Raw genomic sequence first — 27,141 nt, 5'->3', positions numbered from 1 at the left:
TACACAGGCTCCTGGGAGAATCTGGACCATGGTGGGATACTTCCCAGTAACTCTTGCTGTTCTGGAGGGACAGGGCTTTTGGAGTGGCTTAGTGGGCATAGCGTGCAGTTGAATTGCATCTTTGGCAGCATCAGCTTTTACTGGCTCACGTCCTTCTGCAACTGAGGGTTTGTGTTATTTAAAAGGGTGATGCCCTCTCCTTTTCGGTAAGTCAGCTGATAAGATTGCAAAGAGGAGGAGAGTGAGAGCTGACTACTCTCTTGTCATTGTGGCAGTTAGTGTGGAAGCTACAGGCTTCTGCTGACAGTGGTGAGATTGTAGCATGGAGTGAAACCTGAGCAAGTAGATGTGGTGCATTGGTTGGTATGAGAAAATAGAAGATCATGGTAGATCATTGTAGGGACTGGGAAGGGAGCAGGTCCAGAAGACAGCATCCTAAAGGAGGATTTTGACCTATAGTAAAGGAGCTAGGGTTTTTTTGTGGTTTGGAACAAGCTAGATAATAAGAACACTCTTCATCTTTCTGTAAACTATGGATTGTTTCACTGGACTTTCCTTTGCAATGTTTGTTTAAAAATATATAAAAAAATACTATCATACAGTGATAATGCCTTCCTGACCTTCAAGCCTTCACTGTGGCTGTACTCTGTGATGCAGAGAGCTAGAGTACTCCATGTAGTTTGAGCCTGAGCATTCCTCAGGTGTCCCAGACCCCCAGTGCGGACTGGGTACCTGTCTGTTTCCCTTTCTTAACGAAAAAACTCAGTAATGGCAATGCCATACAGATGCATTTCAGATCACTTGCAAACATTTCAGCTTCCAAGCACAGCCATCTCAAGAGTTGTAGGCTGATTATTATCCTATTATATTATCTCTGGTTAAATGGAAGTAGGTATTTTCAGATTTCATATTTTAGAATTTAGCCATTTTAATAATTCAGTATTGAGTCTGAGGTCGACAGAGAGGCAGGCAGATTTTCCGAACTGATATATCATCCTAAGATAATTACAATAAGAGATAACTTGCTCTTTTATTGTAATACACTCTGAAGCATGCTTATGCACACTGTTATTCATACTACTCATGATATGTGATTGCTAGCACAAGTCTGGGAAGATGTGCTAAACCCTGGAGCAGGATTTAGCGCGTGCATTAGCAAGTGAAGTATGTATCCAGCTCATTGCAAGGGTCAGTGTTGTGGTACTGCATGCCATATGGCTGATAAAGTGGCAGAATTTTGTTCATACAGACATGAAAGGTTCAATCAAAGATTCCTCTAGCTTGGTATGGCCTGATCAGGAAGGTGTTTTTTCCAGAGTCACTCTGGGACTGTTGACTCTTCTGTCTTAAATCAGTTTCTACTGTAAAGGTTTTGGGAGTAGGGGAAGACACTACATTCACATTCTCTTTGGGCTAGGATACAGCTAGTGTTATGGTCTGACTAGGTTAAATATTTGATGATAACCCCATGCTGTTACTTTATCTTTGTAATGGCAGATATTTTGTATTATATCGCATAAACTATTTTCTCTTATTCAACTATTTTTCTTGTTTTTTCTTTGCTAGATGAGGGCTATTACCAAGGTGGAAAGTTTCAGTTTGAAACTGAAGTTCCTGATGCCTACAATATGGTGGTGAGTATTTGTTACTAGTCTAGTAGTTGTCACTTTAGTTTTCCTTTCCAGGTAGTAAGATGTCATAGGGACCTTGGCATTGAGACTAAGAAATGATCTTCTATTATTAAAGTACCATGGGATTGTAGAAAAATCTTGGTTGCCTGGAATTTTTGGAGGTCATCTAAACTGCTCAAAGTTTGGGGTAGTATTAAAGTGGGATTTGGTTGCTGAAGGCCTGGGACAGTTGTTATTTCAAAATCTCGGAGGACAGAGATTCCACTGCCTCTCTGGGCCTCTGTTCCAATGCTTAATTACCTTTGTTGTGAGTTATTTTCCTATATCAGGTCAGAATTTCCCTTTTTGCAGCTTGTCTGTTGCCTCTTGCTTTATCACTGTGCAAATCTACAAACAGCCTGACTCCATCTCCTCTATACCTTCCCATTTAGGTAGCTGTAGACAGCAATAGAGTCCCCACCTTCAGCCTTCTCTTCTCCAGGCTGAACAAATCCATGTCCCTCAACTCTCCTTGTACTGCATGTGCTCCAGTCTCATCACCATCTTGGTGGCTGGCTGCTGGGCTCACTCCAGTTTTGTCAATATATCTAGTACTGGGGAATTAAAAATGGGACACAATGTTCCAGATGCACTGTCATGAGTCTCGAGGAGTGGGAATAGTTATTTCTCTGGCTATTCTTTTGCAGTCCAGTGTTTGTAACCAAACAGCCTTGAGGCTTTTATTGCCTTAGTGATATTGTTCCTTAAAGAAAGAAATAAGTATTTGCAACTGTCTGGCAGAGGCTGCTCAGAAGCACAGATGAGTCAGACCTGAGACTCTCTTCTGATTGAGGTTCCACTCTCATCTGTTCTCTCCTGTTAATTATTCTTAAGACCTGCACTTAATGATTAATCTGACAAAAAAATGATACATCTAAGAGAAAGAATGAAATAAGTGAACAGAAAGGAAAATATTTTTTTTTCTCTAGAGCATTCAAACTGGTGCTTGTAGTTCTAATATTGGACTTAGGTGCCTAATCCTTTTTGAGAGCATGCAATGGAGGACATGGAAAGCACAGATATGGTGACAAGTAGCTTCCTTTAGCACACTCCACCAGTTCTACTGGTTGACTCCTAGTCTGTTTAGTTAAGTATCACTAAAAAATAACAATTTCAATGGTTACTAAGCAAACAGCTTTCCAGAGGACCTACAAATGATTGTGGTATCTTATATATATTATATATATCTTTATAGATAAATAGAAAGCTCCAGACATCTAATGTGTATTACAGAATCACAGAATCGCAAGGGTTGGAAGGGACCTTGGGAGATCATCTAGTCCAACCCCCAACTTGGTCTTTTCAAGTATGAGAAGTGTTGGTATTATTGTACTTTAATATTGCAGAACCTTGCAAGGGAAGGGAGATGGAATTACAATAAAAATAACTTCAGGCATTGTTTTCAGAGTTTAGCTGTCAAAAGAACAAGACTGACTCCAAAAAGTGGAAAAAAAAAATGGGGCATGCCTCTGGTTGTCAGGAATTACACCTGCCGTTTTGTGTTCTGATAGTTTGATATGTAAGGAAATTAGAATAATTTGAGTTGCAATATTTGCATTTAGGTATATGAATTGCGGGAAGAAGGAAGCCTCATTTTTTTTTTTTTTTTTATTCAGTTTGAATGGTTTTGATAATCTTGCTTTTGTGACTTTTTTCCCCCATCCTTCTGCTTTAAGTTTTCTTACTTTTGGTGTTGATAGTTCAGAGTTCTTTCTGGGAGGCTCAAGAATGTATGGGGAGGATATTAGAGAAATATATCCATGAAGACCTTTGGCTTTTCAGATGTTCAGATGCACCAAGCCTAAATTCAGCATCATATATATGTAGTAGTTGCAGTCATAGCATTGTTTATATACATGTACAAAGGAGGTGTGGTGATCTGGAATGTAATAGCTTGAATTCCCAGACTGAGCCTGGAGAACAGGGCATTAATGCTGTTAGTAGATTATGTAGAAAGATTGTTTCTGAAAGCAGAAGAGTTGGGTTTGCGTTCCAGAAGATGCCTTCACAGGTTTCCTAATATTCCTTTATTTATAGATTATGAATACATGAGATGTGCACTATATCTTATAAAAAGTTCATGCTTGTAGAAGACCATAGCACTTCTGAAAGAGCTTTGAATTTTCCTCCTTTTTTTGATAGTTGTGCTTTCCTTTCATAGTAGTATTGGCCAAGGGTTATCTGCTCAAGCTATGGTTGTTTTTTTAAAGTGTTTAGCATCCTGGCTGTCTTTTATTGATACAATGCTATCTAAAACACCTCCATGCACTAATAGTGTTTGCAGTTGTATGGTTTTGGTTGTGGTTTTTTAAGTTCCCCTTAACCTCACCAGAGAATTTCATACTGTAATACAGGCCGCTTTTACTAGCTTCTGTAAGGTTAGACACTACAAAGACAAAGGTGGTTGGTTAAAGATTGACTACATCCTTGTTCTAACTTGAATAATTTGTGCCATGGCATACCTGAGAAACGTGGCCTTCAGTATAAAGGGGGAAACCCTGTCATGTTCTCTGCTGTCTAATTTTTAGTTGTCTCCAGTAATAGCAGTTTAACCACTGTGGCAGTGCTGGACATGGGGGAACATACACAATATACACTAACTTTAATTTGTTAAGTTTTTAACAACACTGTTAACAACTGTCTTAACACTGCTGCAGGAAAGTATTTCCTATGTGTTAAGAGGAGAGCTGAATGTTAATTTTGATCTGGGTTTTTTTATTCTCAATTGCTATAATTAAAAAATCTTTTAGTTTGTTACGGTTCCTTGCTCAGCACTGGCAGAAAATCTACAGCAAATGTTAATTAGATATTTTAAAATTCTGAGCACCTCTCATTCCAACACAAAAGTAAAAAGTTTGCCTTTGTGCAATTTTGAAAAAAATGCAGTGGGCTGACTGTTGGGTTATTAATGGAAATGTATATGTATGTTTAAAAACAGCTGTTCTTTTTTCTGTAGGCTAAAAAGGTTAGTTAGAAAATGCATTCAGGCTCTGGGGCAGGGCTGTAATGACTTGACAGGCTTGTCTGGTATTTTTACTCCCAACACAAACATGCCTTGAGGTGCAGCTGATGAAATAATGGGTGCTACAAGCCTAGGGACCTGGTGCTTTAAGGAATGGAACTTGATTAATAGTACAGATCTGGTTTAACATTCACATAAAATTAAACTGTCTGCCACTGCAAGCCAGGCCTTGTTTGCAGCTCTCGTGGTTCTGATATCTTGTGTTGTCAGAGTAGACAGTCTCGGCAGCTCTCTAGTTTAGCAAGGTTTTTATGACATCAGGTGCCTTAGGCAGTGGTCAGAAGCCAGGAATTTAACAGCAGAGGTGCTAATCTTGGTCCTTTTTTTTGGCCAATGTTAGATGTGGCAACAGCAGACAATCAGAAGGGATCTGGTTCCTGAAGGATCAGGTGTTACAATTAAGGGGCTTCTATCTACCTCTTTGACTCTGCTTTATACAGGTCTTGGGTTAGAACCAGTGAAATGGGTATTGGGCTTATGCTCCATCATGCCTCTGTCTGGAAATTTTGAGGTGATGAAAGGAAGCCTGAGGACCTGTAATGCATGCCTTGGGCCGTTCTTGTGTCAAGGCCCCTTCCTGCTGTAAGGCAATGTCTCCATAACCCACTCCATCAAAAGCACAGGGCCGTGTGATTTAATTTTCCTCAACCTGTTTCTTTGTACTATGTGCTTAGCTGTGCTTGGTGTTCAGTTTCAGCCAATATCAAGAAATAGGTCAGGAACTAGTAGGGAAGAGTGACTGGCAAGAAATATCTTAAGGCTATGTTGTAGCTTGGTCTCTGGAATCCATATTCCTGTTAATGCCTCTTTTGGGAATTCTGTTTTGTAGAAACTATAAAGAAAAAAACCTGTAGTTGTAGTTGCAGGGCAATTCACAAGAATGTTTTGAGACTATCTAGAGTCTAGAGAAAACATTTCAAATAATACCAATTGCAAATTTCTGCTGGGAAGTCCAACCCTTCTCTAGGGAAAAGGTTGTGAGGTGAGAAACTACAGTTACAGAAAATATCTGTATTAGTACACTTGTCATGTTAGCTATTGGCTTGCCAGATTGATCAAGATCTGAAACTGTTAATTAAGTTAATTTATTGATTAGCACTTTATATTTGATCTCTCATTTGGTAAGAATAATGGAGGGGAGAGATTACTTGCTGCATTTTTTTTAAAGAAATAAGACAAGGTGGATCTGAAGCTTGTTCCTCAAAACTTCTACCAAAACTGAAGTTAGTGTATGTGTAGTTCTCAAATGCTTGCAACACTTTATTGTACTATCTGTACATATTCACCGATATGTTGAAATGGACTGAGAATGGATGTGAAAGTCAGTTTCTGTTATCAAAACTAATGAGAGATCCTGAAAGATAAGTGGCTGCTTAGAAAAGGCGAAGAAAATCAATCCATTCACTGTTGTGACCCCCAGCTGAGGTTGGATCTTCCTGTGGAGCTTTCAGTATGAGGTGAAAGATGAGGCTGAGCACTGGAATAAATGGATTTTGTAAGCTTTGTTGTGCAATGTGTTGCATGTATGAATTGAAGATGGTTGGAGATATTGAAGTGAAACATCATCTTGAGGAAATCTTGTGTGGATTTGGTGATCTAAGGGAGACTCAAAGATGACTTGGAACAAGCTTGAAGAAGTTGTTTTGTCTGAAGATAAATTTTGCGATAGTGCTGCCATTGTCCTGTCTATCTAACAGAGGAAGGGGAGAGAAAAAAACCCTTTGTCTTACTGTCAGGAGTGGTCAGTGATGAAAAACACTTTGATAAAAGGATAAAGGAATTTAGTTTCCATGATACAAAAAAAGACACCAGTTAATTCACTCTGTGAGGATTTGGGGATTTTTTTTAAGATTTAGTTTCTGTAAAACTTACTTTATTTTTTTACTCATCAGTACCTTCCCTGTTTGAAGGTGCATATGGTAGAAATTTACTCTTTTATCTTGATGTACTGGCATGGAATAAATACTACTGCTTTCCCTTTATTGAGAGCTAGACATAATCTTTCAAAACAACATGAAGGTGTAGGCAATGAAAAGCTGTGCTGTGAGAAAACTTCTCAGAAGAACACTTGTTCTGAAGGTAAAAAGCTTGAGACTGTTTTCAGCATGCCACTTAATTTTCAACAATGCTGTGATCCAGCACCGGGGCAGTCAGTGTGCCTTGAGTTATTGGACAAATGTAAAATATGAATGGAGAAAAGTCAGTGTCTGCATTATAAATTGCAGATGTGTTGTGGTGAAAAGTGTTTCTTCTAGTGCCAGACAGGCATATTATTGGTAGTTCAGTACCATGCATATTTTCTTACCTCTTCTCCAAGGAGTCTTAGTTAAAAAAAATATTTTGCTACAAAGACAATTGGGAAGTTGAGAACAAGGTGATGAGACAAAACGCATCATGCCACTATGCAAATACAGCTATTCGAGCTATTTTGTCTCTCAGCTGAAGACTTCATGGGAAGCAGTGGAGGAAAAAAGCTCCATGTCTATAATGTGATTTAATTGAAGTTATGAAAGGTACTGGTCTGTGCTGATGTATTCCAGTACACTTAGTATAAGAAATCATCTGCTTGATTGAAAGCTGCAAATTGTAATTTGGAGATCACGGATGGAACAACGTGCTGTTGCTAAGCTACTGGAATTTTTATGACCCACTCCTTATTTACTTCACAAAACTAGAGCAAATGAGAGTTGTATTTTGAGAATCTGTATTTCAAAACTCACTATGGAATTCAGAAATCTGGTGGATCTTGCCTGAAAATAAGTTTGGCTTTTTATGTTAGTGTCTTAAATTTGGGTATGACGTACCTTCTTGATGCTTCCTGTGCGACTTCCTATTCAATTGTGAACAGGAAGGTCTGCGTTTAAAAGAAGCTGTTCTTTTGATGCAATTATTATCATTGCATCCTCTGGCTTTTAACAAACCCCTGACTTGGATAAGCCTTGAGGGAAAATGCTTAGTTTTCTGTTTTAAATTGTGGTCTTACTGGTTAAGTGTTAAGAAACTGAATGATGTGGTATGTTTTCTTTTCCCCAAAGTAGGCAGAAGACAATGGTAAATTTTCTTGGCTTTCTTTAAAGTTAGTTTTGTTCTAATACCAACCCAGTTTTTGTGAAGACTTGAGAGAAACTAAGGGTAGAGAAAGCTGGTGTAACTCCTGTAGATTATATTATCAAGGTCTTTAACATTCAAACATAGACTTGTGAATATCAAATATATTTAGCTCTTTCAGTTCTGTGACTTGTAACAGTGATACAGTTTTATTTTAAAGTATAACATCATAACTTGTTTTCTCTCCTGGCAGCCTCCAAAGGTAAAATGCTTGACAAGAATATGGCATCCGAACATTACAGAGACGGGAGAAATCTGCCTAAGGTAGCAACAGCATTCTGGTTTTTTTACCTTGGAGATTTTTCTGTGTGGTAAAACATTGTATGTCATTTTCATGCCAGTATTTTTTTCAACAGGTTCTGCAAATCAGTGGCATGCGACCTTTAGGAACTTAGAAATCTACCAAAAGTATTGTTCTTGCTGTGTGTTAAGAGATCATGTAGAGCCTGGCTCTTCAGATTCAGACCTAAAGTTTTGTTCTACTTAGGGGAAAAATGTAAACTCCAGCCTGAACAAAATTTAGTTGGTTTTTTCTTTTTTCTCCTACCATACATGAATTGTCCTCAGGCCCTGAGAGGGCTTAAGGCTTTGCTTTTTTTAGTGCCTGAATGTGTTAAGTGCTTGAAAATCCTTTATATTTCAAAAAGGAAAGAGGAACTATTCCTTAAACTTTGACAGTAACTATTCTGTATTTGCCATGTGTTTATTTTAACATTTAATATCCACTGTAAGACATGTGCCAGTTATAACAGAATTGGGGGAGTGTAAGTCAAAATACAAAGCCCAAAACCTTTACTCTACCATAAAGTGAGAGGTTTATATTGCTGGGTGGTTTTGCTTGATAGTAAATGTCTCTTCTTCAAAATCAGTTTCTGAAACTTTGTAATTTCAGTGTTTCATCATGAGTACCTGATGGTGAAATTGGCCAGAAACCAAACATAAACAGGAGTGAGAAGCATGACTGTCATTTTTCAAGTTAATGGGGCGTAAAAGAAAAAGTAGATGAAGCAGAAGCAATGAATATAAGTGAGATTGAAAGCTGTTCTGAAAATCCAAACCAGTTGCCACCATGTTTAGCAAATTGGCACTTAAAAAAACCCTGATTTTTTCCTCTAGATTTAAAATAATTTTAATGCTGTGTTCAAGGTCCTGTTGAAAATGAAGATTTTGTAGCGTAATCTGTCACACTTGATAGGCAGGTCAGGCTCAATAGATGGTAACGTACTAAATCATGTGAGATTACCTAAAAAGCTGGTTGTCCACAGTTATTTGGAGCTGTATGCAGGTGATACAGGAAGGTTGTTTTGGCAAATAATGTATTGAGAAAGGTTAGACACTTTGAGTCAAATAAGATAAGTAAAAGAATAAGTGAGCGGTTTGGAACCAGGGAACAAGAAATACTAGACACCAAACAATAGCTTAAAGTTTAAGCTCTGACTACAGTGCTACATCTTCTGAGATTGAATAAAGCCTCCTCACATTCTTTAGGATATTTCACTGTTTCTTGTTTAAAATGGTTTTAATTCTGAAAGATGAACATAGTGTGGAACATCATAATTCTACTTAATGAAGTAATTTTTTCACATCTGCAGTGAAACATCAGCTTTATGTGATTGTCAGAATCCTTAACATATCAAGCCTTTGAAATGTCTTCCCGTTTAGATGGGAAAACTAAAATAACTTTGATTGCTTTATGCCTGTTATAATGGAGAATGCACTCCATATATAGTACCTGCAATCAGCTTATCAAGTCTTTACATTAAAATAGCTTCAGTTATTTTTAAAAGCAAAAAAAAAAAAAAAAAAAATTCCTTATCAGTATTCTTCCCATCTGTCTTTTACATACCTCACACTATAGTATGTGTTAGCTTGATAATCATCCCTGAATTAGAACATACCAAATGGTTAAACTTGTGGTTGAGTGTAATAGTTTAGGCAGGAAATGTTGTGTTTCTCAGTGCTTTATGGATTGGTTACTCTGGACCATATTAATAATGGGCCATATTAATTAGGTCTGGACCATACTTGTGGATATTGCCTCCACTTCACATGTGGATAGAAAACCTCAAGATACGTAGAAAGGATATGCTTGCATACTGCATACCCTAGTTAACTACTTTCTTGACAATATATAATGCATGTCACTTACTTTCCATGCTGCGCCCCCCTCCACCCCCCCCCCTTGATGTGAGCTCTGCCTGAGGTGTTTTTTCATCCATAACCACATAAGTTTTTAGAATAGTTTAATTACTCAGAAATTTCATTGCTTTTGTGCCACATGGTGAGGGGGTCAATGTTATTGGATGTGTTGTTTTCGGCAATAGGTATTGTTAGTTAAGGTTTGGTCACTTCATGATGCACTATTAAAGGATGCTGGAGAAGTGTTGGAAGACTGATCTGTTGTAGCATCTAACATATCTCAGCGTTGCAATTTCTTCAATTATAAAAGCTGATGAAGTTGATTGCTTATTTCTGTTCCCCAGTGCTGTTCCCAATCTCCTCAGCTGTGCCAATGTGGAAACAAAAAGCTCTTTAGAAAGACTTCCTACACCAATTGCTCCACTCATCCAGTCTATAGCATGGCCTCCAGAATGGTTGCTCTGGCAGTGCTGGGTTGAGCAGGGAATGTGGGCAGTGGGAGGTGAGCAAGAAAAAAAGCTCTATAATGTGTCCCTGCCAGTGGATGGTTTCTGAAGTGGATTTACAGCTTTTTAAATCAAACTTACCTTGAATGATACTTTCTGTCAGCAAAAGGAAGGCAAAAGCTTTGTTGGAACTGACATTTTATGTTGGTAAATACGTTTGTCTGAGATCTTTACATAAACCAGATTTTTTCCTGGACTGATCTGCCCATTACAGCAATTTTTAGTCACTTAGGCTGTAAATCATGTCAGCTGGAGTTTCGGAAAGCTTTAAGCTTGCTAGAGCCATGCAGTTCCCAGTTCAGTAGATGTTTTGCAAAATCTCTTTAGGGTGCTGTGTATTTAAAAAGAAAAGATTCCTCAAAGCTTTTGTCCATTCAGGAATTACAGAATGAGAAGATATTTGTGGAACTGAAAGCTGAGCAGTTGGCTGGTCACATCAGTGGCTGTTTTGGTTACTACAGCTTCAAAAATAGTGATTTTGCAGTCTTCCCGTAGGAACTCTGATATAAAGATTTGAAGTCATGTTCTGGGAGGTCTCCTTAGATACAAACACCAGGTGTTAAGGTGCAGTTGTGAGTTCCAGTCCCCCCATGACTGAGGACGACGTGCTTGGCTTTTCTCAGACCCTGATACAGCTGAAGACAAAGCAAATGACCTTCCCCTCCCTGGTGAAGTTCCCTGCCTGACAAACGCCTGCTTGTGCCACAGGGCTCCCCCTCCTGTCAGCCCTGATGCTTCTTCCCCAAGGCACGTGCGCACTCACCAGTGTTCGTAATCTGAAATGCTGCAGAAATTCATTTACCCCTCTCTTTACTTTTGCAAATTCATTCTCAAGCATCACAAGGGAAGCTTCTGAATGTTTATTCAATCTAAATAATACTAGATGAGTTTTCTGGCGTTCCTGTGTGAGGCAGCAAAGTCCTGGCAATTTTAAATAGTCACTTCAAGTAAACAGGTTTTCCTGCCCATCAGATGTCCTGAAAACCCTGGTAGAACAGGTGGCTTTTGTGGTGTATGTGGTAGCTCGTCAAAAGCAGCCTCTTGAAGCACTGAGTGGACAAGAAAAGCTTTGCTGGTTGTGCCATCTGAGAACTTCCTAGTAGCCCAGTTCCTCTTTGGTAGGAGGACCCGTGGATGACAGGTCTTTGAACAGAAGCTGCATGCAGATGTCTGTTTATCCACTGTTTGTGATGTATTTGGTGTATTTCTACTCATTTAGGTGTTCATTCTGCTGTTTGTGTATGTGATGTTCTGAGAGCAGATCACCATTTGGCCCCCCAACTGTCTGGCAGTTATATCTAGGTCATCCCCATGGAGAGCATGAGATGTGGTTTCTCTAGACTCCTGGTGCTGGGAAAAGGTTTTGATTGGGGGCCTAATGATCATTCCCAATCTGTAGGAAGAAAAAGGGTGCTGCTCTAAAAATGAATTATATCAGCAAATTAGAAGTATGAGACACAGGTACACTTATCTTCATTGCTTTTCTGCCAAGAGCTCTGAGTGGTATGAGTGTCTCCTCTCAACTCCTGGCTTGCTGATGTCCACAGCTGGAGATATGCTGAGAGAGAGCTCTGAGGCTTTGGGAAGCTGGAAGGGTATTACAAGACTTGGCTGATATGCTCAGGCAGTTTGAGCTCTATCGGTGGATATTTTTGCTTTTTTTGCATGTGTTAACTTATTCCTCACTCTTAAATTCACAGTGAGCTATATGAAGGGGTAAAGGGGAGTACTGCAGCAAAATTTTATGAGGAGCAGACAGAAAGCAAGCTATAAAGTTTGGGTTTTGCTCAAAACCTGAACATTATGGCTATTGCCTGTTTAGCAACATTTTTGCTTTTACTTTTGTAATATGAACAAAAATAGCAGCCACAAGATGCTGTTTTTAACGTTTTTGAAATTAGTTTTGAGCTGCACTAGTGTTATTGGAGTATTTTATCTTTTTAAAGGCACAGAAATGAGATTAGCAGCATAGTTAAGATGGAATAGTCTTGTCCAGTATCATCCTACCGTTCCTAGCCTGTCTACATTGAACAAGGAGTAATGCTGGTCATAGTATATTTCCTTGGATTAAAAACTCAGAGCATTCAATAAATAACTGTATGGATAGCCTGTATGGTCCAGTCATCTGCTGTGATTTAAAAATTACTTAATAGACGTAATCCTGAATGTTGGTAAAACCTAATATTTTAAGCTTATTTCACTTTAACCCTATCATTTCAGTAGTAGAAGCTGCTGGTGGTGATGAATTTTAAGTGCTTTGCTGTATGAGTTTTCAGTTTTAGATTACTTCTTAACAGAGGAAGATGCATTTGGAAAACTCCTTGAGCATCATTTCACGACTTTCTCATTCAGATTATTACTTTTGCTTTCACAAATGTGAGCATGACTTCACCTCATTTCTTAATTATGCTCTGGTCTCCAATATTTTTACTTCTCCTAACTGCTGATGTTTTGACCTGAAAGGTTTTTGAATGCCTAACCAACTGAATGCACCTCAATGACTTCAACTGGTAAATAGCTCAACAGCTTCACTGGACTTAATATGTAACATAATATGCAGATCATATAAAATTTCTATACAGTATGTGTGTATGTAAGAAAATCTGTACCTTAATTATTTATATTAATACTTGTATGTATCTATACTAGAATTTAAGGGCATGTATTATGGCTTACAAGGAACTTTTTCTTTTTTCTTCCTGTAAACAATCTCTCTTGCCCAGAGTAGTCTTTGTGATTTCCAGTTGGGGATGTATGATGTTGAGTTGGCCTGTAAAGCCTTAAAATGTTCTGCTTGCAGTATAGCTCACCTGCTGGAAGAAGACTGTTAGACCCTGCTGTTGGACTGTCCTGCGCTGTGTCCCCAGAGGCTCCAGATGTATCTGCTCATGTTATGGCTGATGCAAAACCTTCCTGAGCAGACAGACCAAAACTATTTCACTTTCCTATCCCTGCCTCTGAGAAGCTGAGGATGAAGCTCACAGAAGAGAGGATGATAATCCTCTTTCTCACTAATCAGATATCCCACCAAAAATACCCTTTTTTTGGATTGAATTGTACCAAGTTTGGTGAGAGAGAGGTCATTCTGCAAGCCTGTCTCTTCACTAAAGATGAATAGGTTTTAAACGCGAGCACTGTGTGTCTTTGCTCAGGGGAAAATAAAGATCACAAGGACTTCTGTCATGCTTATTTTGCTTGATGAAAATCATTCAGTCTTTTTTGACAAAGGTTGAGCTCAGATTGGAAGATCTGTAACGGCACTGTGTAGAATGTAATTCCAGGAAGACATACCAATTCTTGTGCTTTAAAATTCCAGAACCTAGATATAGTGCAAGAGGCAATTCTTATGTTGCAGTTACTTCCTAAGTTCTTAATGTTTTCTGAGATTTCTGACAAAGGTTGTTTAATTAGAAGTTACACTGTATAATACATGTGTCTTTTTTCCAGTTTATTGAGAGAACATTCAATTGATGGCACTGGCTGGGCTCCAACTAGAACATTAAAGGTACTATTTCCTTTTAGATATACATTGAACTAGATATATCTTTTAAAATAATTTTACGGACTTGAAAAGAGACAGGTAATGTGGTTTGCTCTAGAAACAACTGAGTTTTTTTGTCTTTCAACAAGTGTTGGTGGAAATACTGAAACAAGTACAGTGCTAACTGATGATACAAATGTTTGCTAGTTTTAGCATAGCTGCACAAATACTACTTTGATAAAAGGTTTTGTAGAATGGTATGACTGCAGGTGACCCTGAGAAACTATGCTTGGTGGTCTGCTTTTTTTTACCCAGGCAACAAATACAAGAGCATGATATGAGCAGGACTAACAGTATTTCATAACCCTTGTAGTTTCCATTGTACTGACATTCCTGAAGAATCAATAGACGGTCCTTTTTTCTTTTTTTTCCCCCCTTCTCCACTCCTACTTTAGAGTGTAGTTACTGCACCATCTTGAATTCTGTTTCATCCCAGTGTTCAAGGCAGGGAGCAGCACATCTGCGCTTAGGTACTGCATAAAGCAGGGCACTCTTGGCTGTTTACTCCCTCCGGTAGGGAACTAACTGCCTTTAACCTTGCCTCAAATGTCATTTTACCTGAGTCACTAAAATGTAAGTGAAAGCTGGCCCCCGTAAAATTACTGGTAGTTGTGTGACTGCAGAATGACTTCACAGGTTGGTACCACCATAGCTGGGCAGTGTTAACAAAATCAGAGTCATAGTTCCTGTATGAAATGCTCTTAGGGAGATTGTCACAAAGGACATGTGCTTCAGTGCAATGACTGCTCTTGTCTTGCCACGGGAAGCAGTTGGTTGTCCATTTAGCGTTACATGACCTTGCTGTCAGAAGTGTCTTGCAGAGCACTGAGCGTAATCTCCCTTTTGCTTTTACCAGGAACCCTGCCAAAATTGGTTCTTAAAGAACGTTAGCTACATTAGGTAGATAAAGGGTACAGGTCAGGTGTTTGTTTCTTTTCAGAAGGCAAATTGAAAATGAGTTTTCTCTAATACTTGATTTCCTTTTTGGCACTACGAATGAGATCTGTGAGTTTCTTCATCTGTAAAATCTCTTCATGAACATCTGACTTTCTGGAAAGTGAAGTAGAATCTGTGTGGTGTTTTGTGGGTTTTCATAAACACCCTTTCCCTGTTTTTTTTATCAGCTAGCATGATTTTGTTTTGCCCTTGTGTTTCTGTTTCCGTATCAGGTTAAATCAAGACACTGACTGGGTACTTAAGTTAAATGGTTCTGTTTCTGTTATTGTATTTCATTCCCAGAGAAAGTTTTTGGACAAGTTTTCAGCTTCAGCCATTAGAAAATCAGTACCAATATTGCAACTGGATAAGAATGTAGATATATATATTTTTTTTTTCTGCTCTCCTAGCTTTGTTCGTGGTATCTTTCTTACAGAGATTAAAATACTGCTACATGTTAAGACTACGGTTGGGAATAACTGCTGACATTATGTGTACTTAACTTCCTATCCTCAGTGATGATGAAAGATGTATATTAATCTTCTTTTCCATTTTATTCTTGTGTCAGTTTGCTAACTGCATGTGATTCATTTCATAGATTAAATTTCCTGGAATCTCAACTACGAGGAGTCTCAAATCCTGGTTTGATTATTTTGAAGCTTAAAATGCTTTTACTGTTTTTATTCTCAGTAAGTTAAAGTCAAAAAAACTCCTCCAAAACCCCAAACAAAAAAACTCAGGAACTTTGCCTGTGGATGTTGAAATGAAAGTTTCAGCAAGAGAAAAGGAGATAGTGGCTTAAATTTAAAAATAAAATAAAATGCAGCATGCCCCTTGGATTTTGTTTTTTTTCCCCCTATTGGCACTGAAACACCACAATTGCAAGCTGACATTTTATAGCTTTAAAAAAAAAAAAACCAAACAATCCTGAATTGCGAAGTTTTCATTCCTTACTTTTTGTCTTCAGAGTCTCAATTCTAAATAAATCTGCAGTTTTGGTAAGTGTTCTCTCACTTGTCATGTTGTCACTTCATGTGATTTGAAGTGTCATTACAAAAAATAAGTACCACATGTTGGTCCTAACTTCCAAGTTGTACCTCTGTAGAAATGCCATTGTCATACCGTGCCTATAGTACAAAAGAAGATTAAAAAAAATGGAGCATAAATAGCCATTGGGGATGTTGGTAAGCTGCAAGCACTATTCCCCAAACAGTGTTTTTGCTTGGGATACAGGTTGTAATTAGATGGTAACTAGTATTTGGAGTGAGTCTGTTCTTTGTCGAAGATATTCTTCATCCATTCCAAGTGCACTCATTGAAGGGAATAATAAACATGGGAAAGGTGGGTCTTGGTCAGAGCCAGGGTTCCTGATGGCTGCTTTTTCAGGTGCTATTTCCAATCTCTGTCTGACTGTCACTTGTGAGGCTTCATGGATGCCTTTCTATGTGTTTTGAAGCTTGATTAGTGTCCAAGCTCTTAGATTCCAGGCTACATATGGTTCTAAGATGGAAAATAGGGAATTGTGCTGGCTTATCAACAATATGGCCACACAGTCAAGTTATTTGTCAGTGTGCATGAATACTTGTGGTAGGTATGTGTTAAGTATAGACCACAGAGTGATGTGAAATAGTGAGTGACTGGTAGCGAACAAGAGCCATGAGATGTTACCCAGGTTACTTTTATCTATTAACAACCTACCTGCACCCACTAATCCAGCCTTCCTGAATCCTTTGTTTCCAACACTTGGATGCCATGGTTTGAATAACCTGTTCATCTCCACAAGCAGAGTATTGTGTGAATTTGCACAGTAGTGCTATGGATAGTATCCGGTCTTGACCAACGATGGACCTTAAAGTCAGTATTTCATGTTCCACTCATCAATAATATGAAGGCAGCCTGGTTTTCTGGAGGAATAGTAACCAAATTTGTCCAATAAAGCACTCTAAAACACTGCTAAAATATTTAATTTGAGAACGGGAATGTACTGCATTTCCGTGACAAAAATTAATAGGCATTAATAATGAAGCTATTCTGATCGCATTAGTAAAACTATTCAATTCGATAACACGAAACCTCAAAAGCCACATGCACAAACCAGTTTTGCTGTATGCTACTAGCATGCGTTCACGTTATGTGCTTAACCTTTTTAGAAAGCTGAAGTTCTAGATTGTCTCCTCTTCTGTATCCTTGTGGTGGCAGCAGAGCTCTTACATGAAAAATCCTTCAAAGTGCTGTGACCTTTTTAACACTTTCTTTGGTATCAAATGTGTAGAAACTGGAAGAGGCATTTAAATTATGCCTTTTAACTTTTAGAAATAAAAAATAACTTTAAAAAGTATTTAGGAGATTTTATCTGAAAAAAATGTGTTTTAACAGTGTAGAGAATTCTTAAGAGGGGGGAAAAAAGCTAACGCAATTTTATTTTCTAGCATTTTGTTGCACTCAGCATCATCTCCTCCATGATTGAATTCTCTTTAAGTTACTAAGTGTTGAGTATTATCTTTTTTCCACTTTACTTCTTCCTGCTACTGAATGTGTTTCCATGGACCACTGTTAACAGCAGTCTGTGCACTAAGTGAGGCACAGAAGAATGTGCTATTTGTCAATTCCTGTATTAGATACTTTTAAAATCAGGTTAAGAAAGTTGGACTTTAACCCTGAAACAGATCATTGGTAGGTTAATGTTTTAAAACAGTCTGTATATACTTTTCGTAATCACTGTTGATGCCATTGTGTTTTCTTTATCCATAGAAACACTTCTGAATCTTAAATTCTTGGATAATTTCTGATAGCAGTTTGCTTATGGATTGTGTAAAAACTGATGCAATGCTTTCTAACTGATCTTTGTATAATCTTCCACTGCTTCATGGCTAGCTATGAGTTAGCAACAGGAGCTTATTTGCCTTTCAGTCTCCATTCTGTTATGTTCTGCATCATTTTATTGCATACTTCTTTCCTCTCTAAAACAGAGTATTCATAAAACGAAGGACTGCTGAAGTTATTTTGGGTCTCTGCTCAGGCTGTCTGAACTTGCTTTTCTCCTGCTTTTAGGTCTGATGGTCAAAACTGAAGTTTTCCAGGCAAAAGGAAAATTGGTGGTTTTAATTCCATTCTTTTTTCAGATTTTTATTTCACTGTGTCATGGATGAAGTGAGAGGGAGGCAAAAAAAAAGTTTATTGATATAAACCAGTAAGTTAACAAAGTTCAATGGTAGATGTGACAGTGGTTTAACAATTTTTTGATTTGATGGCAAGGTACACTTGGTTATTTACTGCATAGAGGACAGGGTCAGACACAACTGTCAGGGAGACCCTCTTGTTGAGTCATGAGGATCAGGAAAGATCCCCTTGCTTTCTAAACTTCTTCCTCAGAGAGGAGTCTAGGTGCAGCTGGATCCAATCCTAGTCCCAGACTTGGTCAATGGTTTATGTCTAAAGGATTATATATGCACAATCAATCCTTTATATCACTTAGCTAAATTTTCCAGTGTAGCATGCTGTTAGCCACTTACTGAGAATCTGTTATTACAAGGAGTCTCTCAACCTTGAGGAGTAACTTTGAGAGATGTCCCTGCTCAAGGGGAGATCCTGGCGTGCAGCCTGCTGCTGTGCAGGAGAGCTCGAAGGGCTCTCGGGCTGTTCACTATTTATGGGGGTAAGATGATTGAACTCAGTCATATTTACATACCGACTGCAGATGTTAAGTTTCTTCCAAATTTGGCTTGAGTTGGACATTGATCAGCACTGTGGTTAGGTGGGCACATTGCACAATAGCCCCTGGCCCTTGGCTGCCTGTCTGCCTCCTGTGAATCCACTTTGAGCTGGATGCATCCATCAGGACCAGATGCATCCGACTGCCACAGGTGGTTATCGCTTGAGCAGGGTTATGGTCAGGTGCAGGGTGACAGTACCAGCTTTTAAATACCTGGTATGAAGTAATGCTATTGTTGCTCTGATATCCTGCTTCTTCCCCTTCAGTAATTCCAATTTCAAACTCAAAAGTGCTTCAGTAGCTCCTGTTAGTCCTCCATATGCACTTCCTTGTACCTTATTCGCCATGAGTATTATCTGCTTAGTTAAGATAGGCATCCCTGGTATTAATCAGCTTTCTCTCAAATGCTTGTTTTCACTTTGCTATAAAATTATTTTGGGTGATTGATTTTAAAAACTAAAGGAAGAAGTGGATCTGTGTATTGTGATTGTCTAATTGGTTCTAAAAGTCAAGCTGTTCCTTCTGCAATTATCTCTAACAAACTACAACTGGAAAATTGGTCAGTGACTGATTTATGAACCATAAAAATAATCAAAGCACACTTGTGCAACTCTGCTGACTGACTCTGGAGGGCTGAGCATAGTAACATTAAAACCAGTATTTTAAAATGCATGATGAATGTTCGTAAGGCATATTTGGTCCCTTTTTTTTTTTTTTTTGGTGACCCTGTTCTGGTGGAGCTGCAGTTGGTTTCGGATAATTGGAGAACTATTTTCTGTAGGATTTTCATGTTCTACATGCATTTCAGATCTTGAGTGAGGTATTTTAAAGAGCTGGTTTTTATCATTTTTTTTTTTGGGAAACATCAAGATATTCTTAAACTATAGATATGCCGACAGCTTTTTATACCCACCTATAGAAAAATAGTGGGTTTTTTTTTTTCAGGAATTCCTTCCCTGTAACTTCAGATGCTAGGTTAAGAAATAGCTGTCTGTGTTATTAGATAACATAATCTAAAAGGAATTAAGACAAATTTATGATAAATTATTGCTATTTGGAGTTTATCTATAAAAGGCTTGCTTATTTAATTAGCATTTAATAATACTAAATGGGAAAATATGCCCTGTTTGTTGTGTTGGTTCTGCTGTTGTCTTCAGGCAGTAAAATGACTTTATCTGAAATCAAGCAAATGACAAACTGTAATATCTTGGAGAAATAAATCAGAGGATCTTGACTTAATTTTTCTAGTTACCTTTACCTCAGCATTTTAGCATAAACCTGAGTAGTTTTAAAAGCTTCAGTATAAGCACAAAGCTTTCATTCATTGTCTTAATGAAAACAGGTGGTCTGCTGTCAAAATTGCATATAATTACTGTAGAGGAGTACTTTAAACAGACAATAGCTGTTGCTGTCTTCAGGATGAAGGGAAAAAAGTAAACCTGTATGTTCCCTGTTGTTCTCATTAATTCTTGCTCCTGATACTGTTTTTCTCAGCCAGCGTAATGGTAACATTATTCTGCTATTGATTTATTCAAATCCCATTTTGGAGTGGGTCTTTGTATGTAGGAATGTCAAAGCATGTGCTTGTAAAAGCTGCTTTCCTGCATGGAATATCTTTATTCTCCGTATTGGTAAAGTAAGGAGAAAATCATCAAAAGAGGAAAATTAAAGGCTTTATAGCAGCAGCATAAAGCACAAATGCCCTCTCTTGCTGCGCAGCATGAGAAATTACCAGGAAGTCAAGCATAGTTTAGCAAGGAGATTCTTGATCTCATACGAATTTTACATCCAGCTCCCAGGATTTTCTTGGTCACGATCACCAAGGCTACAAAGCTGAGCTCTTGAGAAACTGTCTGTGCAATCTCAAGGGGGAGATGGACTCTGTCAGGGTGTCTGCTGCTTCCTGGTACGGACCAGGAGAGAGCCTCTGAGTGCTGGGGAGAAAAACATCACACAGTATGCTTATGATTATTCATTGCATACCAGTTTCAAATACTGCATTAAGCAGAAGATCACCTCTTTGTTTTTTTTCAGGCAGTATGCCTTCACATGTTGTCTTTGGTATTATACAGGAATTGAATCAGGTGGGTGTTGTATCAGGCAATGTGTCTGTGCTTCCTGCACTATTGTCCACTTAAGACTTTTTACACCACCTTATTTCTCCTTGTGCTGTTTCCAAGAGGTATGGTGGTGCCTCTCAACCAAGCCTGCTCCCTACCAGGAGGCAGTGTTTGGCACAGTGGGAAGGAAGGAGAGGGGTGAACTTAATTCTGTGCCTGCAGCAGCTATTCCAGAAGGACACCCTGAATGAGCTGACACCCAGGCACGTGAGCTTTCTTTTGTCTGAGGAACAAGATGTGCAGAGTGTTTTTCTGGGAGGCCTCACCTCCTCAGCTGTGCTGTGAGTGGCTGGCTGTAGGCTTTATGGGTGACCTGGCTGAAACACTGTTCAGAGGAGGACTGCTCACCTCTTAGTGCTCATCTCGCAGTGCTCCCTCTGGGGTCACATCCAGCTCATCTTCTTCATTTGCAGAGCTGCCTTCCTCCTTTGCATACAAAAAGCACTTAGAGGTCCAGCTCTGCGTGTTGATCTCACGGAGGTGCCCAGGACCACATAGCACAATGTCTCCTGCTGCCAACACCTTTACTCCTTCCCTTGCTCAACACAGTGAGTAACAAAATACAACATACGGTTGCAAGCAAACAGCTTTAGGGAAAGGCTACCATAGCAGCTATACTTGCAGGCTAACAGAAACAGCTCAATACATTTGTTTAGTCTTATAGTTTATTCCCTGAAGACTTAGTCTTTACTTGCTGAAGGGGTGTGATATGAGTACTGTGGGTCTCTATCAAATCTGTGGAGGAGAGAAAAGCAAGCCTGTTGGCCATTGCGTGTCCCTGAAGGTACGGGCTCTGATCTGCTACAAACTGCTTTGTCACAAGTAAAGTGGACTCCTTCAAAGCTCTACTCTGTGGTTCAGAACCTTCTTTTTGGTACGGTTTGGAGGGTTGTGTCCTCTTTATTAGTCCAGATGTGTGCATCCCTGCTTGGTGCTGGAGCCCACATGACATGCATCTGCAGCAGGACACCTGACTTTATCCAGAACTCTTTCACACACACCACGACTGCCATGACCACACAGACAGTAGGGACGGGGCAAGTTCTGCTTCAAGATGGCACTGCTGCTCTGAACTGAGCGTGGACTGGTTCATTGGTGCCCTACTCTCTGTGCAAGTGCCTGGCCCGGGGCAGAAGGCTGGACCGACCCTCATGTCTCTGATCGGAACCAGGGGCTGGGGAGAGCCTGTGCGTGTTCAGCAAAAACCAAGTGAGGGAGATTTAGTTGTTGCAGTCAAAGGGGTTTCTGAATGTCCTTATTGATCACAATTTAGGTAGGTATTTGTAGCTGTTGCAAAAGGCACAGCTTTACAACAAGGTGCCTTTCAGTGGTTCAAGTCTCCCTCTGTAAAGGAAGTCATTTAAAGAAAAGTGCCATACAAATTATTTTGATTTATGTTCTTCAATACCTTTGCTCTCTAAAGTGCTTAAAATGTCCGTTGTCACTGCTTTCAGTTCTTTCCCTTCCTTCACCACCACTGCTAAGCAGCAGATAAAAAAAACGTTCAGACCCAGTATTCTGTAAAGAGAAGTTATAAACCACTGAATAGAATCTTCTATGTAGATTTGATGTTATTCCATTTTTCTTAAAATAAGCTTCAGGAAGGTTTTCTGCAGGGATATATTGTGTTGTATTTTGACTTTACAAAACTGATAAAGCCAATTTATAAAAAGCGATATATTTTTTTTTTTCCCCCCCCTCTGTACATGCCCAGGCTGGTGAAAATACTTACACAAATCAATGTCTTGTAATAACCTTTGCTTTATAAAAGATCTGCAAACAATTTCTTTTTCTCTCTTTAATGGCTTTTTACAAAGCCTCATCTTTATTTTAAATACAGTAGCTGTTATGACTAGCAGGTTTTTAAAGAGTGATTCAGTAGAACAGTGCAGTACATTAGTAAGTGTAATTAAACCATGCTTGTTTTCCCCAAATTGTTGATTTCTGAATACACAATTTGTGTCAACTTTAATCAGTTGAGTGGACTGGTCTCCGGAGGGCGATTGCTTTAGTGTTCATAATCGCTGTAGTGTAGTTCATTAAGAAGCTATCACAGAATTCCCCTGGGAACAATTTATAAAAGATTATCTGCTTGCTCTGAAGTAACCTTGGGGACAAACGTTAAGGAGTCAGTAACAAAAGTAAGGGATTTTAGACGAGTGCTCCTGCTGCATACTTGGCAATTCACAACTGTCTTGGTCTGGGAGAACAGACTATAATTGTTCCTCCTTTCTTTCCTCTGGTATATTTGAGCACAGAAGAAATCGTTTTCTAGCCTTCCTCCTTTTTTTGTGTTTGCTAACTGGAGCAGTTCATGCCATTTAAATTACCCAAAGCCCTCTAAGTAAGCTACTGTTGTTGTGTTTGGGTGGGAAACATGAGCTGGGATTGCAGGCACATGAGAACTGAGATGGCCTTTCTGGTTGATTAAGAGAAGCTGATGTTCTGTTCATCACCTTATTCCAGGTGGAAATGGTATTTTACCTGCTACAGGAATTTTGCAAGATACTGTAGCGGTGCTATATGCAAGATTAGAGAAGAGCAGGACAGGGAGAGGAAATGTGTAAAGAGAACATTTTGTTTGGGAGAAGACTGTTCAGGAGCGAAGCAGTTTTTTCAGAAGCTAAAAAGTGCCTACCATCTCTGGCATGAAAACATACTTTTTTTTTTTTTTTTAAACCCCTTGGACCAGTGATAAGCTTTGTGCAGTCCATTACATTGTAGTGGTTGCAAACAGGTGGTTGGTCCGTGGGGAAAAATCGGATGTTTGTGGAGGTGTGTTGAGGAGGCAGAAGTCCAACGGAGCCTGGGGAAGGTGGGGCTGAGTGGGATGAAGGTTGCTTGGTTTTCTAGGCTGCAATGAAGAGAGAAAGAAGCTGGGCTTGGAGAGTCGAAGGAAGAAGGTGAATGGAAGTAGAAAACCATCTTGAGCTCATGTGTAGGCAGACAGGACAGCAGAGAGCTGCTCCAGGAGACAGCCATGCAGTGGCCTGGCTTTCAGCATGCTGAGCTTTTGGGTGTAATTTCAAGCCTTTTTCCAAACTATGATGTACAAAGCTTGGTACTTGTTTTATTGAAGTTACTGCTTCAGTTTGTTTTTAAAAAAAAAAAAAAAAAAAATTGCTTCAGACATCTGCTTGTATAAATGAGTGCTGTTCCTTTCATTGATCTGAATGGATTAAATTGTTTGTATATAAAAAATGGTTTAGCAACGAGCTATAATTTAATCAGTCTAGAGATCCAAGGAGCATTTCTGATGTAATAAAGAAGTTTCTTTGATTGGAAGTTCATTTAGCTGCTTTTGTCTGGCTTGTTCTCTTCTTATATTAATGTATTAAATATACTTTGCCTGTTAAAGAAAAATCTTAATTTACAATTTATGTGTTTACTCTCCCTTCAAAGAAGTGCTGTGTGGTTGTATTTCCAAACATAGGCAAGCATAGCTAAGCACTTGTCTGTTACATGGTTTCAATGGCATTATGTTTGTGAAGTGCTTGTGAGAACTGCCACTTGGGAAGATTTGGCGACTGAATTAAGACCTCCTACAAATGTAATGCTCTGAGACTCTAGCCTCAGGAGAGGCTATTTCAAAAGCTGTATTTAGTATTTTGATTCATTGCTCTTGAACTTTAAACATTGCTGCAGTGGCAGATTTTTTTTTTTTCGTCATTTGGCATGCCATAAATAAATCTGTGGGCAGGGGTTTAACGTAGTATTTCCCTCAAATGCAACACAAAAATACTCAAGAATGAAAAGGGGTGATTATAAAGGGTTATTTATAACAGTCTGATCTTCTGACTTGCTTGTGTTGACTTCCCCATGCTTGAGTTCAAAATAGTGATTGTGCCAAGGAACAGAGCATGTTTCCTTCGTAATCCCCTCTCCCATTATGGATTTAATCAGGTACTGCTCTTTAGTTCAAGTATGGTACTTGAATCTTCTGAACTAACATTGTAGAGGGGAATTAAACACACTTGCAGTTGGCTCACAAAGACAACTAACCTCATGGGTAACATCTCCGCTGATGCAGAGCCCCTGGGAGACCGGGGGGACAGGGAGAGGGTCTCCCGGAGCACAGCTGGAGCAGAAACCAGATAAAGCATTTTGGGGAATTCTGCAGCCTTTTCTTCAGGGTCCATCCTGAGCAGATTGTGCTGCTTTTTTACAAAAAGTGCAAGAGGTCCTCGGTTTTGCTCTGAGGTTACCCATCAGTAGTGGGTTTACTTGTATTTTGTAACTTCGGTGTTAAGTGTGTAGAAGAAAGTAGACAAAAAGTGTTGTGAAGCAAACAGCCTGGTCAAGTATTCACCATGTGAACAGGCAGATCCCTGTGTTTGATGTTCCTTTTTCAAGTAGATTCTCTTATTGAAGTGGAACAGCAAAAAGGTGTGCATTATTAACATTTTGAGGCAACAGCTGCCCTGCTCCTATGTGTGAAGGTAACCCTTAAAAATGTTTGTGCATCAGGTTAATTTTCTGTTTTCAGAATATTTAAACCAGAAGTTCAGTAAATGCTTGAAGCCAAGGATGATGCTTTATTACATTAAAAGAAAACAGGCGTTTTTGAACTGTTAAATGTGACAGGATCGTCATTGGCTTTCAAATCCTTTTAGTTTGTCAGGAAAATATGAAGCAAGTGTTCAAGGCAAGTGCTTATCTACAGGCAGCAAGCAGCTCTGCTGAAGTCAATAATGCAAAGTGATTATTTTTGCAATGCAACTGTGTCAAGTTTTTCAAATATTAAATACTTGCCTCACTCTCGCTCATCTGTTCCATCCCACTTCCCTTTCTCAATATCGTAGATCTAAATCTAGGCTAGCCTCAAACTTTCTATAGAAAGTGTTGCCCTCTGATAGTAATTTAGCATTATTTTTTATGGAGCCATGCAAGGGTATGAAATGAATCCAGCAAATCATAAAACTTGAATAGGTGGAAGCATCAGAAACAGTATTAAGAATTTCACATATAAGTTACTCGGTAATAATAATAATCCTTTTGTGCTTTTTGGTCTCTAGAATGACTGTAAAAATGTACAGCATTCTGAAAACTCAGTCTTACAGAGGTGTTTGGGGGGCTTTTTGTGTGTTTGTTTTTTCTTTTGATAGAACTCTGTGCAAAGCCAGCCTGAGTCAGGTGTCCCAAAGTCTAAAAACCAGGGGTCAGCAAATGAAAATTTGGGAGGAATTTTGGTAAACATCAAAAGTGGGTATTTATGGAATGGGAAAATAATTTGACATCACTTACATTTCTGGTTTGAGTTGCAACATTTACTTATGTAAGGTATGGCTCATGGCTGCTTATATTGGAGCAGAATCTTTTGTCTGGAGAGGGCAGTCTGCAAGTGTCCTGGTGGGGTGGTTCTGGGAGAGCAGGGGCTTCAGCACTGTGTTAAAAGCAACGAGAAGGTGGGCTCTTCATTCTGAAATGAATCAATGTGACTGAGTTGCTCTTTTGTTTCTGGTTTGTTTTTTTTTTAGCCATGGTGGTAAATGGTTGAACAGTTGTGAGCAGTTTGCAGCCCTGTGAATGTTATTTTAGTGTTCAGGTAGGATTTAGAAATGGACAGACCCCAGTGTGCTAGTGTGAGCTCCTCATACCTTTTTATGATGTTTTTTTAGTGCTCAGTGTTGCAATTCTGCATCACATTCTCTAGCTATAGTCTGCTGTCACATGGTGTAGATGAAAGACAACTCTTAAAAAGTTAATTTATTCCTGCTTTTTCAAGTGGAAGAAAGCAAATTACTGTGCTTTAGTAAGGTCCCATTATCAAAGGTTGTGGGAAACACACAGTGGGTTAAAATCAGACACAAGACATTCTTAACACCCCCGAGACATTTCTTCTACCTCCCTGAAGGACAATGCAGCCTTTGAGGGCAGCAGTGGAAGGGGCTCCTGACCTTCATCTGCTGGGACGGAGCGGCTGGCTGGAGACTGAGGCACCCTCAGCTGTTCCTGGTTACATGCCCTGCATCCGTCAGTCCTTGGGCTGCCCCATGTAGGGGCACCGGAGCAGAGCAGGCCCTGGCAGCCTGTGCTGTGCACCCTATCATACCTGGATGCAGGAGACTGAAGTGGAAGCTGAGACCTTCATGCCTGTTCCTGCTCTCCGCACCTCCTTTAATCAGTGACTGGCTATTTTTTTCTCTAGCACCGCTGCACTGTACAAATATTTTATCCCCAGGATTGCTCAATACAGGTTTCCTTAATACCATGTTTTGCTAACCTCTGCTGCCCAGTTTCTGTGACAGCAGTTGTAGGTGAACAAGCACAGAACCTAAGTAAAGGGTAAACCAATGACTTTCATCCATTATTTGAAATAGTCCATTTTCTCATACTTGCCAAGTAACTGACAGTGTGGTCATTTGGGAGTGGGGATGACTGCTCAGT

General features: G+C 39.3%; 1 protein-coding gene across 6 annotated transcripts in view; it reads left to right on the top strand.

Moving 5' to 3' along the window:
• The window catches only part of UBE2F (ubiquitin conjugating enzyme E2 F (putative)), an 83,105-nt gene that overhangs the window by 20,573 nt on the left and 35,391 nt on the right, over nt 1-27,141 (top strand). For 4 of the 6 annotated variants that reach the window (XM_035891080.1, XM_035891081.1, XM_009635478.2 and 1 more), the window contains 3 exons: nt 1,567-1,634; nt 7,994-8,064; nt 13,893-13,950. In XM_035891080.1, the coding sequence (XP_035746973.1) occupies nt 1,567-1,634; nt 7,994-8,064; nt 13,893-13,950 (197 nt within the window). Of the gene's footprint in view, nt 1-1,566; nt 1,635-7,993; nt 8,065-13,892; nt 13,951-21,167; nt 21,303-27,141 lie in introns of all 6 variants that reach the window. The other 2 variants (XR_004841563.1, XM_035891084.1) reach the window with 2 other exon arrangements.

Source organism: Egretta garzetta, unplaced genomic scaffold, assembly GCF_000687185.1.
Source record: "Egretta garzetta isolate BGI_Z169 unplaced genomic scaffold, ASM68718v1 scaffold113, whole genome shotgun sequence".
Lineage (NCBI taxonomy): Eukaryota > Metazoa > Chordata > Aves > Pelecaniformes > Ardeidae > Egretta > Egretta garzetta.
This window is presented reverse-complemented; position numbering and strand designations above follow the sequence as displayed.